Below are 17431 nucleotides of genomic sequence, written 5' to 3' on the forward strand. Positions count from 1 at the left end.
TCCCACACCCCTTCCCCCCGACTCTTGGTAAGGCACTTTGGCTGGGGGAGGGATGTACTTGGACTGGGGTAAGGTACTTTGGCTGGCCCTTGCTGTCTTCTGGGGAGCTCGGTCCTCTGTCGCTTCAAGAAGTCAAAGTGGATCAAATTGCAAAATGGGCGGTTCCAGTTACACATTCCAGTGAAACTTCAGGGTGTGGTTTATCCTCCAAGGGCACTTATCATAGACGAAGGGTGGAACATGGCGGCCATTTTTGCAGTACAAATAAACGCGTCCATAAAAGAAAGTACAATTCGCAGCGGGTCTCTCTGCTCTGTGGGTTGGAATGTTTAGATTTACCACATATGACTCATGGTGGCTCAAATCTTGTAGAATGAGATACAGGAAAAATGTTTTCAAACTAATTGCAGAATAACTCAAATGTCAGGCAAAGTAGAATGAAAGAAATAAAAGAAAGAACTTGTATTTCATAGTTCCTATCACGACCTCAGTAAGTCCCAACAAACTTTACAGTCAATTAAATACTTTTGAAGTGTAGTCACTGTTATAATGTAGGAAACGCAGCAGCGAACTTGCACTGTGATAATGACCAGATAATCTATTTTAGTGATGTTGATTGAGCGGTAAATATTGGCCATGGCCACCTGAGAGGGCAGGCAAAGTTTCCTCGATTTAATGTCTTATCTGAGAGATTAAGGTACTGCAATGAAGTGTCAGCCTAGATTTTGTTTTCAAGGCTCTGGAGTGGGACTTGAATATACAACCTTCTAACTCAGAGGTGAGAGTGCTACCACTGAGCCATGACTTACACCAGCCATAATTCAGAAGTGAAGCATCTCATTTCATTTTGTGCATACCAGACTCTGGAACAGGCAAGTGCAGATCTCGGAAAGCCTCAACAGTTCATCTGGCCTATCCCAAAATCTAAAACCCATTATGAAATACAATATTCAGAATAAAGTGCTGGTTATAATTCTAATATTTCTAATAAACATGATGTACCTTGTGCTAGAGCGCAGAAATTCTAAGAAGTAATTAGGATATTAAAATATGATTTTTAATTGTTTCAATGTGAAATTTGAAATTATGAGTTTGAAGTTGGAAGAGAATTTTCAAACTAAATTCACTTAAAATTATATATTTAATTTTGTAAAAAGAAAATATGTCATTTTATTGTTCAAAAATGCTGGAAGGCAACTTGCCTATTTGGTCATTTATCAGTTTGAAATGCAGCAGTCTTGACCGTTCCTTGCAAAACAATAGCAATTTGTACTCTGTTTTAGGACTTTCTGATGGAGACATTCATCATGTTCAAAGATCTCATTGGAAAGAATGTCTATCTCGCTGACTGGGTTATAATGAACATGATGCAAAATAAGTAAGTATTGAGAGAAGCACTGAACCTTTACTGGGATATTTCTACTCCGTGTTTGATTTAACAATGCACTTTTGCCTGGAAACAACAACTAAGTGTAGAAAACCAACATTACAAAAGGCTAGTTCATTGAAATAATTTTAATATTAGTTTTCAGTCTTGTATGGGATAATTTTGTAAACCCTGTTCACAGATCATTGGCACAAAAATGATTTGAATTCTTAAAAAGATGTGATTTTTTTTTTTATATAGCTAGATATAATTAACTTCAGCTTTGCTTTTCTATTATTTCCCGCTTAATCTGTTAAATGCACACTGCTATTGTAAATTGAATTAACTTCGCATTAACTTGCTGGTCTGTATCAATCTTAGTTTTAAATATCAGATGATATTTAACATTTACTGTGTCATTCACCAATTTGCTGCAGCCAAATAATTCTGATTCAGTGCACTGAATCTAGATCTTTCAGGTGTTCATGTTGATGTGGTTAGACCTTTGTGTATTGAATTCATTGTTGGTTGCGAAGGAAAATCATAAATTGAGGCAGTAATATTTGTATTTATCTGACTGAAATAGATTACAGGTGGAAGTTGGTGAAAAGCAATTTGCATCTCTAGTGCTTTAAGAAGCCGCTTAGTATTTTCCCTCTGTGACAATCAGTCACGCAAATGCAGGAACCTATCATCCAGAAGAATTGTGTTTCTAGTCAAAAATTGGAGTTGCTACTGGAATATAACTTGCAAACAATAGTGCAGGAATATTTTAATTATAAAAGTTATATGTGGGCAAAAAAACTTTGTGGATATGTGAAGCACTAGTTGTTTGAATAGGGGAGTTGTAGAGTTATTAGTTTACTAAAAAAGAAACTACCTAGAATGTGAGTAATGTAGGCATGAAAGGAGGGCATGGAGAAATATGATTTCCATTCCTATTGGAGCAGATACTCACCATGTCGCACAGCATATGCATTGTCCATCCCTGCAACTGTTCACAATGCCCTCATCATTTTTTGTGCTGCCAACTTTTTTGAGTTTGGTCTTACCATCATTCAATAGAGTTCAACATCATGAGATATTTTAATGGTAGGGAAAAGTGTTCAATCAAGTTCATCATTGCAGTAATTTTTGAATTTAGTAAATATTATCTTGGATTTTTTTATGGAATGTGTAAGGGGAAATTTTGATCAAATTTCTTCAGAGTGGAAAAAGCAGGTATCGTGAAACGATGCTATCCTGAACCATCCTCCTTATCCAATATGAATTACCCAAAGGTGCTCAGCCCATTGTAATCTGAACACCAATATTGTTCTGAAGAGTTGGACTTTGTTTCACGGGTGTTGTGTTTATCACGGCTGTTAATTTATCAATTGAATGTGAATAAGTCTGGTCTAAATGCTGTAACCACCTGGACTATGAATTTAGGCAGCTGAGAGTGTATGAAGAATGGGCTGGAACTTACGGTGGATAATAACGGTGAACTAACAGCATTCGCCGTTATTATCCCTTTGAAACAGACTGCAATTTCAGGATGTAGCACATGCGTATCTAAACGCAAAAGTCTTAAAGTGGCGGCCAGTCATTCACTGCTCCAACACTGGCCATTCCCTCCATAGCCGGCAATCAGTGAAATCAATGAAATTGACAAAAACTTGAGCTTTTCCACGTTAATATTGCAGTTAAATACTCCATTAAATTTAGGCCTTGTTGGATTAGGTGTAACTGGGGTTTTAACAGTGTACTGACTGCTAAACAAATGTTATGGCCCTGAAAAACTAATTTTAATTTTGTGGAGTGTCAAATTTCTCCATTATGATAAAAAATTGCTATTTTTAAGAAACTTAAAAAAAAAATGTTTTCTTCACCTTTCTACCTTGTCCCCATGTGAGAGCCCCACTCTTTGTTTTGCTCCCTGTAACATTTTTGAAAAATCAGAATAAAAGCAGCTTCAAATTTCCTGGTTCCCTGTCTGAGAATTCTGCAATATGATTGGCTGCTTAGACAGCTTGTTGATGGCACCGTAGATCGTACTGGGGAATCCTCCCGATAGAGAGCTGAAAACTGTTGCGCATCAAAAAAGGCAAACTTCTCGTCACGAGATCTCTGTAGGCAGCTTTCTTAAGGGCCAGCAGCAAACGCCTTTCAGGTTAATGACTCTGACTGAACTTTGCATGTAGAGTGACAAACTGCTTATTTCTGCAGAAATTGGTTCTGTTGGTAACCTGTGATATACAGAAATTCTGTGATGACCCTTTGTAAAACTCAGTTAATCAGGGTTCTGATCAAATCGGTTGAGATCCATCCTTCTGGGGATAGAAACATAGAAACATAGAAAATAGGTGCAGGAGCAGGCCATTCAGCCCTTCTAGCCTGCACCGCCATTCAATGAGTTCATGGCTGAACATGAAACTTCAGTACCCACTTCCTGCTTTCACGCCATACCCCTTGATCCCCGAGCAGTAAGGACTTCATCTAACTCCCTTTTGAATATATTTAGTGAATTGGCCTCAACTACTTCCTGTGGTAGAGAATTCCACAGGTTCACCACTCTCTGGGTGAAGAAGTTTCTCCTTATCTCGGTCCTAAATGGCTTACCCCTTATCCTTAGACTGTGACCCCTGGTTCTGGACTTCCCCAACATTGGGAACATTCTTCCTGCATCCAACCTGTCCAAACCCGTCAGAATTTTAAACGTTTCTATGAGGTCCCCTCTCACTCTTCTGAACTCCAGTGAATACAAGCCCAGTTGATCCAGTCTTTCTTGATAGGTCAGTCCCACCATCCCGGGAATCAGTCTGGTGAATCTTCGCTGCACTCCCTCAATAGCAAGAATGTCCTTCCTCAAGTTAGGAGACCAAAACTGTACACAATACTCCAGGTGTGGCCTCACCAAGGCCCTGTACAACTGTAGCAACACCTCCCTGCCCCTGTACTCAAATCCCCTCGCTATGAAGGCCAACATGCCATTTGCTTTCTTAACCGCCTGCTGTACCTGCATGCCAACCTTCAATGACTGATGTACCATGACACCCAGGTCTCGTTGCACCTTCCCTTTTCCTAATCTGTCACCATTCAGATAATAGTCTGTCTCTGTTTTTACCACCAAAGTGGATAACCTCACATTTATCCACAATATACTTCATCTGCCACGCATTTGCCCACTCACCTAACCTATCCAAGTCACTCTGTAGCCTCATAGCATCCTCCTCGCAGCTCACACTGCCACCCAACTTAGTGTCATCCGCAAATTTGGAGATACTACATTTAATCCCCTCGTCTAAATCATTAATGTACAATGTAAACAGCTGGGGCCCCAGCACAGAACCCTGCGGTACCCCACTAGTCACTGCCTGCCATTCCGAAAAGTACCCATTTACTCCTACTCTTTGCTTCCTGTCTGACAACCAGTTCTCAATCCACGTCAGCACACTACCCCCAATCCCATGTGCTTTAACTTTGCACATTAATCTCCTGTGTGGGACCTTGTCGAAAGCCTTCTGAAAGTCCAAATATACCACATCAACTGGTACTCCTTTGTCCACTTTATTGGAAACATCCTCAAAAAATTCCAGAAGATTTGTCAAGCATGATCTCCCTTTCACAAATCCATGCTGACTTGGACCTATCATGTCACCATTTTCCAAATGCGCTGCTATGACATCCTTAATAATTGATTCCATCATTTTACCCACTACTGAGGTCAGGCTGACCGGTCTATAATTCCCTGCTTTCTCTCTCCCTCCTTTTTTAAAAAGTGGGGTTACATTGGCTACCCTCCACTCGATAGGAACTGATCCAGACTCAATAGAATGTTGGAAAATGACTGTCAATGCATCCGCTATTTCCAAGGCCACCTCCTTAAGTACTCTGGGATGCAGTCCATCAGGCCCTGGGGATTTATCGGCCTTCAATCCCATCAATTTCCCCAACACAATTTCCCGACTAATAAAGATTTCCCTCAGTTCCTCCTCCTTAATAGACCCTCTGACCACTTTTATATCCGGAAGGTTGTTTGTGTCCTCCTTAGTGAATACTGAACCAAAGTACTTGTTCAATTGGTCTGCCATTTCTTTGTTCCCCGTTATGACTTCCCCTGATTCTGACTGCAGGGGACCTACGTTTGTCTTTACTAACCTTTTTCTCTTTACATACCTATAGAAACTTTTGCAATCCGCCTTAATGTTCCCTGCAAGCTTCTTCTCGTACTCCATTTTCCCTGCCCTAATCAAACCCTTTGTCCTCCTCTGCTGAGTTCTAAATTTCTCCCAGTCCCCAGGTTCGCTGCTATTTCTGGCCAATTTGTATGCCATTTCCTTGGCTTTAATACTATCCCTGATTTCCCTAGATAGCCACGGTTGAGCCACCTTCCCTTTTTTATTTTTACGCCAGACAGGAATGTACAATTGTTGTAATTCATCCATGCGGTCTCTAAATGTCTGCCATTGCCCATCCACAGTCAACCCCTTAAGTATCATTAGCCAATCTATCTTAGCCAATTCATGCCTCATACCTTCAAAGTTACCTTGTGTGCATGAGTGTTGGCCTAAACATAAGAACAAAGCTAAAGAAAAAGCAGAAAGAATTGCATTTATAAAGCACCTTTCATGACAGGATGTCCCAAAACACTTTACAATCAATTAATTACTTTGAAAGTATAGTCACTGTTATAATGTTGTAAAGAAAGAAACATGGGGCTAGAAATTCGGCCCGTTTAGCGCCATGGCGAAGCTGAAAAAGTAGTTTTTTTGGCACTAAATGGGTCGCACAAAATTTAGCGCCCGATTGGAAAATTCGGCAGTGTTTTGCGCTGGTGCTATGATGTCAATTGGCGTGCTGTGCTATCGCCGGAGGCGGAAAATTCGCCGATATCGCCATTTTTATCGCCGGCCAAAAACACACCCAAAAAATCAAGTCTTACCAGGTCGGACCCACGACACATTCGGCGCTAATGGTGCCATCTTGAAAAACGGAGCAAAAGTTCGTTGCATAAAAGGATTTGGAGGGAAGTCTGTGTTTTACACAGTGAGCTTTATGTTAGATCATAGTTCGTTTTTAAGAATACTTAAAAGAATTGGAGCTATAATATCTCTGTCATTATTCCTGGCTGCTTTTTCTATGCAGCATCGAGCTGGAAGAAGGCTTTTTCAAGAGCATTTTGAGCGTAATCGAAGAGCTCGTAGATGTATGGGGAGGAGGCCTTACCCTCCACAAGTTTACAGGGAACAGCGTTCATAGCTGCGCTTCCGAAAAGAGGTGGTCACAGAGATATGCCAGCTGATAAAGGCACACCTACAGCCTACCAGCAGCATCAGGACCGCACTGCCCGTCGAGGTGAAGGTGACTGCGGCACTTGCCTTCTATGCCTCCAGCTCCTTTCAGGCATCAGCAGGGGACATATGCTCCATCTCGCAGCACGTTACTCATCGCTGCGTTCGCCAGGTGACTACTGCACTGTGCGCCACAGGATGGACTTTATAAACTTCCCAATGACCAAGGAGGCATAGAATGAAAGTGCTGTATGTTTTTCTTGAATTATTGGCTTCCCCAAGGTTCAGGTTGCCATTGATTGTACGCACATCGCCCTGCAAGCACCTTTGGAGGATGCAAAAGTTTACCAAAACTGAATTGGGATTCCACTCCCTGAACATACAGATCGTCTGCGACCATACTCAGCGCATCATAGCAGTAAATGCGCAATTTCTAGGGACCATCCATGATGCTTTCATCTTGCGTGAGAGCACTGTGTCATTCCTGTTCGAGCATCAGTCACAAGGCCAGAGCTGGATGCTGGGGGACAAAGGTTACGGCCTTGCCACCTGGCTCATGAACCCCCTCCAAAACCCTCAGACACAAGCCGAGCATCGCTATAATGACAGCCATATAGCCACACGCAACATCGTCAAAAAGACAATTGCAGTGCTCAAGCAGTGCTTCCGATGCCTGAATCACTCTGGAGGGAAGGCTGCGTTTTACACAGTGAGCTTTATGTTCATTTATAGTTTGTTTTTAAGGACATTTAAAAGAATTGGAGCTATAATATCTCTGCCATTATTCCTGGCTGCTTTTTCGATGCAATACTGTCCTCAGCAGGTCTTTGAGTTCATTGTGGTGTGCTGCATGCTACACAATTTAGCCATCATGAGGGGACAGGATTTGCCACTGGGGACTGCAGGACCACCTCAGGATAGAGGGGAGGAGGAGGAAAAAGACGAGTTCGAGGAACCTGGCGATGAACTCATCCCACCACCCCCATGACCACCACGGGAGGCCTCGTGGATCTTTCAATACTGCAAAAGCCTTATGACAGCAGCTCATAATTCATCGCTTTGCTTGAACACTGAACGGCACATTTCACCGTTGCCTGCCCACTCTATCCCACCATGTTGACTGTTCCCCCTGTTATTATGCAAATCAGACACTACACAGGAATGGTTAAGGTATGCAAAATAATGTATTTAACATACAGTAACTTGAATAAGATTTATTAAACATTGTAACCATAATTTGAAAACTGGAATAACATTTATTAAACAATTTTGTGAACTTTTAATAACTTAAGACAATTGGGAAACTTTAAAAACTTTTTTAAAATAGCAACAACAAAATAGCAACAAAACAACAACAAAACAATGAAAGAAAAACCTCTGTACAGGAACGTCTTTTACCTGCGGCCCCCGCCCCCCCCATCCTAACCCTCCTCCCTCGCACCGTGACCGTATCCAAGGTGGTACCAAGACGCCGTCCAACAACGCGGCCAGAGTCCTCTAAAAGGGGAATAGATAATGGCATGTATGGATCCCTTGGATAAGCTTGGGGTATGGAAGATCCAGAGTGGCGAGCCTCTTGCTCCGCTTCACTACTCACAGTTGATGTGAGGACTGCACTGCCGAATGTCGAGACCATCAATTGGGCGTGGTCATTGACAACCACGACAATCTGAGACATGCCCTCCCTCGTGTCCGCCGATAGTGCCGTCGGAATGCTTGCGGGAAAAGCAACCAGGACCTCCAGGAGCTGTCGGCTGAGCTGGATGCTCTCCCTGGACAGTCCCACCATGTCCATGTGTGCGTCTGCCTGTCTCTCAGCATATCGGCTTTGCCAACTCACCCGCTGGAGAGACGGCATACGGGATTCAACCCTGGGAGTGCATGGCTGCACGCTACTTGGGCCCGGGGCCTCGGACTGGGGAAAGCCTGAGATTGTGTCTTCCTGCTCAGAGTTACTGGCCGCCGCAGGTAAAAGAGATGTCGATTGCATCGGCCCCCCCCGGAATAGCTTCCTGAGTTTGCTTCTCTCATGGAGGTTCCTCGTCCTCGGTGTCTTCGTGGTCCCCCTCCTGCACCCCCATACGACGGCCTGAGGTGGAGGCTTCCATTGGCAGATTTGGCGCCTCCACATCTAGAAATAGAAAACAACAGACAAATGGTTAGCAGTAGGGCAGGGGACAGGGTAACATGGGGAAGGTCACATAACACAGGCTCATTTGAATGATCGGCGCTACTGTAGACCACAGACACTGCATGACATTGCCCCAACCCTAGCCCACAGACACTGCATGACATTGCCCCAACCCTAGTCCACAGACACTGCATGACATTGCCCCAACCCTAGTCCACAGACACTAGATCACATTGTCCCAATGCAGCCCAGGGATTTTGTAAGGCTTGCCCTCAGTTTCGGACAGGGGCTCAGCACCCACATGGGTAGTTGGCCTCCCTGAGGCACCGATCAGAGCTGCCACGCGCTTCTCCAGGTCCGTTAACGGCAGTGTCTGGGGTGGGCCACCCCCTCTGCGTCGCTGCTCCCGGCGGTTATGCGACAACTTTCCCTGCAAAGATGACAATGGGAATGGTTACCAGAGGGTCCATCTGCTCATGTGACACAGATAGCCACCAAAGCACTTATACCATACTGTGTGCATTTCATACAGTCCTCTGTTTAATAGCCCTGGTAGTTGCACATGGTTCAAGAGGAAGACATCGAAGTGCAGAAACATCCTTTAAGATGTCAAAAAGAAGTCTTACTAATGTGTAACGATCATTCATGGCAAATAAGGTGAAACACTAAGCCTGCATATACCAACATGTGTCAGATTTTAAGTAATGAAGGAGTGCATGAATAAAAATACTACTTACTCTCACGACCCTGCAATGGTCATTGAACTTTTTCCTATATTGTTGATGGTCCCTCTTGGTATTATCGACTGAGGAGACCCCCTCGGCCACCCTGGTCCACAATTGCCTTCGCACAGCTGGGAGAGGTTACCAGCACCTCTCCTCTTAAATTTCTCCCATCTGGTTTGCACAGCTGCAATGAGGGCCTCGTTTGCTTCATAGCTAAACTTTTGAGCTCTCTGCCTGCTGGAGTCTTCTTCCATCGTGGCTGCTTGGTCTGAAAAGTTCCTACTTGAGCCCTGGATGTACTGCACATGCGTGGGCATACCCTGACAGCTGACCAGAATCGCGGGAAGAAGAAAAAAATCGGAGAAAAGAAAAATTCGCGCATGTGCAGAAGGTCCTTTTTTTTTCATCGCACGTTTCAGCTTCACGCACAAATTCTATTGTGCAAGGCCTGATTTAGCGCTATCGCTATTGCCGGTCACCGTTGGCCAAAATTTGCGACTTCCAGCGATAACACTAACCCGGCACTAAAAAAAAAATAACTCCACGATTATCGCCCAAAATGGGCGAAATCGCTAATACCCGAATTTCTAGCCCAAACATGATACCTAATTTTTGTACATCAAACTCCCACTTTCAAGCAGTAGGATAGTAATAGAGATGTACTAAAAAGATTAGCATTACTGAAAGTTGGTATGTCACCTGGTCCGAATGGAATTCACCCTAAGTTGCTGAAAGAAGCAAAGGTAGAAATAGCAGAGGCATTGGTTACAATCTTTCAATCTTCATTGAGTACAGACATAGGGCCCAAGTTTCCACAAGAAAAAAAACAGGCGCCCCTCCGAGCTGGGCGCCCGTTTATCGCGCCTAAAACGGCGCCTAAAAAAATCCTCGGTAGTCTCCACCGACTTACAGGTCCTGTGGCACTCGGCGCAGCCGGCACGAGCTGTGGGGGGGGGCGGAGCCAGGTCCCTGCGCTGAAAACAGTGCCGGACCTCTGCACATGCGCGCTACAGTCGGCACGCAAGTGCAGTAGCTCCAGGCGCCGAACTGTGTAGGAGGGGCCCGAAGCACGCAGCCCCTAGCCCTGGCTGAATGGCCTCACTGGGGCTGCGTGAATGAGGCTCCTCCCACGACCAGCTCCTGCTCCCCGCCCGACCAGACCCGACACCCGCTCTCCCACCCCTCCCCCCCCCCGCCCCGACCCGACACCCGCTCCCCCCCGCCCCGACAGAGACCCGAGACCTGCTCTCCCCCCCGACCCGAGTCCCGCTCCCCGACCCGAGGCCCGCTCCCCCCCCGACCCGACACCCGCTCCCCCCCCCGACCCGACACCCGCTCCTCCCCCCGACCCGACACTCGCTCCCCCCGCTCCCCCGACCCTCCCTCTCTCCCTCCCCCCCTCTCTCCCTCCCCCTCCCCCTCTCCCTCCCCCTCCCCCTATGATGACAATGGGATAAAGAATAAAAAAGGAAGAAGATTTTGATAAAAGTCTGAGGACAGTTTGGTCAAACAAAATAAATTAGTTAAAGAGTACTCTTTCCAGCCCCCTTCCCACCTACACACAATTTATCCCTGAAACTGTCGTAGATAAATATATTTTTTGTGAACTGGATTATCATCCTTCAAATACATATTTGCTGTTTGTGTAGTATTTCAAGTGTGCACATAGATAACAAGTGAACTACTTCCTCATTGCCCTTGCTCATTGTCCTTTCCCCTTACCAACAGAGTGCATTTCCAGCCCACTTTCGATGTGCCGTTTGCAGCTATGCTGTTTGTTAAATTTGTGGCACAATATATGTTTGAAGTTCCTTTGACGGAAGGGGTAATTTTCCAGGAATAAGCAGTAGCGATTTCAGAATCATTAACTTACTTCATATTTAAATCATTTTGTAAAACTAGGTTAAATTACTGACCAGTTGTTGGTGGCACTTCTGGTGAACGACAGTATTGTGAAGAGCACAGTAGTGGATGTTACACATTATGGGCTGGATTTTTGATTACTTTGTGTGCCATTTAGCACCTCGGCGCGGGGCATAAAGATTTTGCGCCCGGGCGGAACTTTCGCCAATGGTTTTACGGCGGTGCTAAAACTTACCGCCACGCTGCTGTCTTGACCTGTTGGGATGATTAGTGCCCTGGGCAGAACTTTCAAGCATTTCACCTGATTTAACATCTGCCCGAGGACCTGCCCAGAAAAACCAGACGGACCCAAGGCGCACCAGGCGCTAATGGCGCGATGTTGAAAGCGAAGGGGAAAGTCACAATTGTGAGTGATTAAAAGGAAGCGAGAAGAACGCTGCATCACTACATACTTTTGATTGTGAAGTTTTATGTGAGTTTCTAGCTTTTTAAAAAGGACATTTAAAAAAAATGGGGGCCATCCTAGATCGAGAGCCGTTCATCCTGGCTGCTATTCCCATACGGCTTAAAGCTGGAAGAAGGCTTATTGTTGATCACTTGCAACATAATCGAAGAGGCCGCAGACGTATGGGGAGGAGGCCTTACCCGCCCCCCCCACAAGTTTACAGGGAACATCGCTCATACCTCCAGCTTTCTGATGCACAGTGCGATAGAAAAGCTGAGCTTCTGAAAAGAAGTGCTGACAGGGATACACCAGCTCCTACAGGCAGACCTACAGCCTACCAGTGGCAACAGGACTGCACTGCCCGTCGAGGTGACGGTGACTGTAATACTTGCCTTCTATGCCTCCGGCTCCTTCCAGGCATTAGCGGGGGACATATGTTCCATCTCGCAGCATGCTACACATTGCTGCATTCGCTAGGTGACGAATACACTGTACGCACGCAGGATGGACTTCATAAACTTCCCAATGATCAGGGAGAACCAAATGAGAGGATTATAGGTTTTGTATGATTTGCTGGCTTCCCCAAGGTTCAGGATGCCATTGACTGTATGCACGTCGCCCTATGAGAACCTTTACAGAAATCAGAGGTTTACCGAAACCGAAAGAGATTCCACTCCCTGAACGTACAAATCGTCTGCGACCATACTCAGTGCATCATGGCAGTGAATGCACAATATCCAGGGACCATCCATGATGCATTCATCTTGCATGAGAGCAGTGTCTAACGCATGTTCCGGCGTCAACCACAAGGCCAGAACTGGATGCTCGGGGGCAAAGGTTACTGCCTCGCCACCTGGCTCATGATCCCTCTCCAGAACCCTCAGACAGAAGCCGAGCATCGCTATAATGAGCCATGCAGCCACACGCAACATCATCGAACAGACAATTGGAGTGCTCAAACAGCGCTTGCGATGCCTGGACCACTCTAGAAGCTGTCTACAATATTCCCATCAACAGGTCTCTGAGTTCATTGTGATGTGCTGCATGCTGTAAAACTTAGCCATCGTGAGGAGACAGGACTTGCCAATGGGGATTGCAGGACCACCTCAGGAGAAAGAGGAAGAGGAAGACTAGGAAGAGGAGCCTGGCGAGGAACCCATGCCATCACAACCACGGGGAGGCATTGTGGAGATTTTGCCGCTGCAAAAGCCTTACGTCGGCAGCTCATAATTGAAGGCTTTGCTTAAAGAGTGAACGGCACATTTGAGCGTTGCCTGGCCACTCTATCCCACCATGTTGACTATTCCACCTCTTATTCTGCAAATGAGACACAACACAGGAATGGTTAAGGTGAACAAAAAAAATGTATGTAACATTGTAACGTTGTAAACTTTGTAACCTTCATTGTGATACTTAAATTAAATTAAATAATGAGCTGCATTCAGCAGTGTGATAATTCAAGAACATTATCAGAACATAATCCAGCAACAAGAACATAATCCAGCAATGTGATACCAGAACATAAGGGGATAAGAAATAGGAGGAGGTGTAGGCCATTTGGCCCCTCGATAAGATCATGGCTAATCTTATCATCGATTCAGCGCCACTTCCCTGCCCACTCCCTATAACCCTTCACTCCCTTATCGCTCAAAAATCTGTCTATCTCCACCTTAGATATATTCAATGACGCAGCCTCCACAGCTCTCTGGGGCAGAGAATTCCACAGATTTACAAGCGTCTGAGAGAAGAAATTCCTCCTCATCGCAGTTTTAAATGGGCTACCCCTTATTCTGAAACTATGCCCCCTAGTTCTAGATTTCCCCCATGAGGGGAAACATCCTCCCTGCATCTACCTTGTCGAACCCCCTCAGTATCTTATATGTTTCAATAAGATCACCTCTCTATAGTGTATGAATAAAGAGTCTGACCAGATACTGTGAGCTCAAAGTAAAGTGTCTTTTTTTGCAGGTCTCCAGAGTGCCTCTCCAGCCTTTGAGGCCTCCTTAAGTACAGGTGCTCCCAAGGGATTGTGGGATCTCTTGGGACTCCAGGGGATGAGCCCGCTGGTGGTTAAACAAGGTATTTACAGGTTTACATATATAACACTCTCATTCTTCTAAACTTCAATGAGTATAGGCCCAACCAACTCTACCTTCATAAGTCAACCCCTTCATCTCAGGAATCAACCAAGTGAACCTTCTCTGACCTGCCTCCAAAGCAAGTATATCCCTCCTTAAATGTGGAGACAAAAACTGTACGCAGTACTCTAGGTTTTAAATGCTTCCAGCGTTTTTACATCCACTACTCTATCTAGAACTCTCATGAAGGGAGCAAGAACTGTGCTGGTTATCTGGTATGGAAATTTAATACTGTGGATTTTTTAAAATTTGCACTTTCTAAAGGTAGAATCCTGAAAGTTGCCTATATACATGAGTACCCTCTCCTTGCCAATCTTCCTAAAGTGTGGTGCTCAGAATTGTACACAATACTTCAGCTGAGGCCTAACCTGAGATTTCTAAAGGTTTAGCATGACTTGTTTTTGTATTCAGAATCCTATTTACAAAGCCAAGTATGCCATACACTTTCTTAACCACCTTATCAACTGGTCCTGTCACCTTCAAAGATTTGTGAATATGCACCCCCAGATCCCTCTGTTCTAACACACCCCTCAAAATAGTACCATTTAAATTACACAGCCTCTCCATGTTGTTTCTCCCAAAGTGCATCAATTCACACTTAGGCGCATTAAATTTCACATCTGCCATGTGTCTGCCTATTTCACTAGTTTGTCTATGTCCTCCTGAAGTCTGCTACTATCCTGCTCACTATTTAGTACGTTGCCAAGTTTTGTGTCATTCGGAAACTTCAAAACTCTACTCCTATATCCGAGTGCAGGTCATTTATATATTTTTTTTATTTGGTCCTGGGATGTGGACATCCTTGGCAAGGCCAGCATTTATTGCCCATCCCTAATTGCCGTTGAGAAGGTGGTGGTGAGCGCATTCTTGAACCGCTGCAGTCTGAGGTGAAGGTACTCCCACAGTGCTGTTAGGGTGGGAGTTCCAGGATTTTGACCCAGCAACTATGAAGGAACAGCAATATATTTCCAAGGTCAGGATGATGTGTAACTTGAAGGGGACCTTGGATATGATGCACCTGCTGCCCTTGACTTCTAGGTGGTAGAGGTCGCAGGTTTGGGAGGTGCTGACGAAGAAGCCTTGGTGAGTTACTGCAGTGCATCTTTAAAATTGGCACACACTGAAGTCACGGTGTGCCGGCAGTGGAGGGTGTGAATGTTTAAGGTGGTGAATGGAGTGCCAGTCAAGTGGGCTGCTTTGTCCTGGATGGTGTCGAGCTTCTTGAGTATTGTTGGAGCAGTACTCATTCAGGCAGTGGAGAGTGTTCCATCACACTCCTGACTTGTGCCTTGTAGATGGTGGAAAGGCTTTGGGGAGTCAGGAGGCGAGGCACTCGCCGCAGAATATCCAGCCTCTGAACTGCTCTTGTAGCCACAGTATTTATGTGGCTGGTCCAGTTAAGTTTCTGGTCAATGGTGACCCCCAGGATGTTGATGGTGGGGGATTTGGTGATGGTAATGCCGCTGAATGTCAAGGATCGGTGGTTAGACTCTCGCTTGTTGCAGATAGTCATTGCCTGGCACTTGTGCGCGCGAATGTTACTTGGCACTTATCAGACCAAGTCTGAATGTCTTCAAGGTTTTGCTGCATGTAGGCAAGGACTGCTTCATTTTCTGAGGAGTTGTGATTGGAACTGAACACTTGACAATCATCAACGAACCTCTCCATTTCTGACCTTATGATGGAGGGAAGGTCATTGATGAAGCAGCTGAAGATGGTTGGGCCGAGGACACTGCCCTGAGGAACTCTGCAGTGATGTTTTGGGGCTGAGATGATTGACCTCCAACAACTACAACCATCTTCCTTTATACTAGATATGACACCAGCCAGTACAGAGTTTTCCCCCAATTCCCAATTACTTCAATTTTACTAGGGCTCCTTAATGCCACAGTCAGTCTTGATATCACCATATAACAATAAAAGCAATGGTGCTAATACTGCCCCCTGGGAACCCCACTGCATACTTCTCTACAGTCAGGAAAACATCCATTCAACACTACTTTCTGCCTCCTATCCCTACATACCTAGCTAATTATGTACCCAAGATACCATTATCCCTTTAATACCATGTGCTTCTATTTTCTGACTAAGTATGTTACTTTATCAAATGTCTTTTGAAAGTCCATATATACAACATCTACTGCATTACCTTCACTGGCTCGCTCTATTACTCGATTGAAGAACTCAATCAGATTAGTCGGACACAATTTGCCTTGCCAAATCCATGCTGGCTGTCCCTTATTAACCCATTCTTCTCTATGTGAGAATTAATTTTGTCCTTGACAATGGTCTGTAATAGTTTTCCCAAAACTTGGCGTTAGACTGATTGGCCTGTAGTTATCAGGTGTATCCTTATCCCCTTTTTTGAACAGACATCTAGCATTTGCATTCCTCCAGTCCTCTGGCACCACTCCCATCATGTTAATTTTAATCACGTTTACTTATAAAATAACTGTTTATTGATTGTACCTAGTTTATTTCTGACGACTGTGCATCAATAACCGCTTCAATTGATTGTGGTGTCAGTGTTCTTTACATTACATTTTGGATCTGAAATCATTTGTAATTTTTAACAGATTATTTAAGTAGACAGAATTACATAAAATATATCAATTGATTGCCATCCTTCATTTCATACCCCCAATAATTATCTTGCATCTTTAACTTCATCTCATTTTCATAAACATTTCAAATATAATTATACTCTTCCCTCTTCATTGTAATATCTATGCACACTGTTCACGAAATGTGAAATCACCAAATTTTGTATTTTCACTTGGGTACTAGAAGTATTCTTGATATTTAGTTGTTGATAGAACCATGTAATGTTACAGCACAGAAACTGGCTATTCTGCCAATTTAGTCTGTGGCAATGCTTTCTCCACATAAGCTGCTTAGTCTAATCCCACTCTCCTGCTCAGCCTCCATAGCCTTTAATAATCCACGTTTTCAAGCAACTATCTAATCCCCTTTTAAAAGTACTTATGAAGTCTACTTCAGCACCATTTTGTGCCAGACAATTTCATCATCTAACCATGCTTTCTGTTTTATTTATTTTTCTAACTTTTCCTTTAATTCTATGTGATTATCTTAAACTTGTGGTTTCTTGTTGCTATCTTGCAGAATGATAGAAAGAACTTAGCACTGTTCATCCTATCATAATCTTGAAGACATCTTTGAACTCACTTTTAAAACTTTGAAGACAGACTGAAAATCTTAGTGTGACGAAGCCAGATATGAATAGTTAAGCTGCTTTATTTCACAGAACAACCATTAAACCAAATTCAACTTACTTAGTTCAATTTCACATCTGTCCTTGCAAGCATGGGATAAAATAATAAACCACGTGCCCTGTCTGTCCTTTTCTTGGACTAACTTGGTCTTGACATGACTGCTCTTTCAGACTATAAATCGCAAAAATGAACCTTTTACATTTTTAACTACCAGTTTAGGTCAAAGGCTGCATCTCATAAATCACTGTTTCAAATCT

General features: G+C 44.2%; 1 protein-coding gene across 2 annotated transcripts in view; it reads left to right on the top strand.

The window, feature by feature from the left end:
- The window catches only part of dock1 (dedicator of cytokinesis 1), an 816280-nt gene that overhangs the window by 501166 nt on the left and 297683 nt on the right, over positions 1-17431 (top strand). For both annotated transcript variants that reach the window (XM_070876753.1, XM_070876754.1), the window contains exon 29: positions 1284-1378. In XM_070876753.1, coding sequence (XP_070732854.1) covers positions 1284-1378 — 95 coding nt within the window. The remainder of the gene's footprint in view (positions 1-1283; positions 1379-17431) is intronic.

This window comes from Pristiophorus japonicus, chromosome 3 (assembly GCF_044704955.1).
Source record: "Pristiophorus japonicus isolate sPriJap1 chromosome 3, sPriJap1.hap1, whole genome shotgun sequence".
Lineage (NCBI taxonomy): Eukaryota > Metazoa > Chordata > Chondrichthyes > Pristiophoridae > Pristiophorus > Pristiophorus japonicus.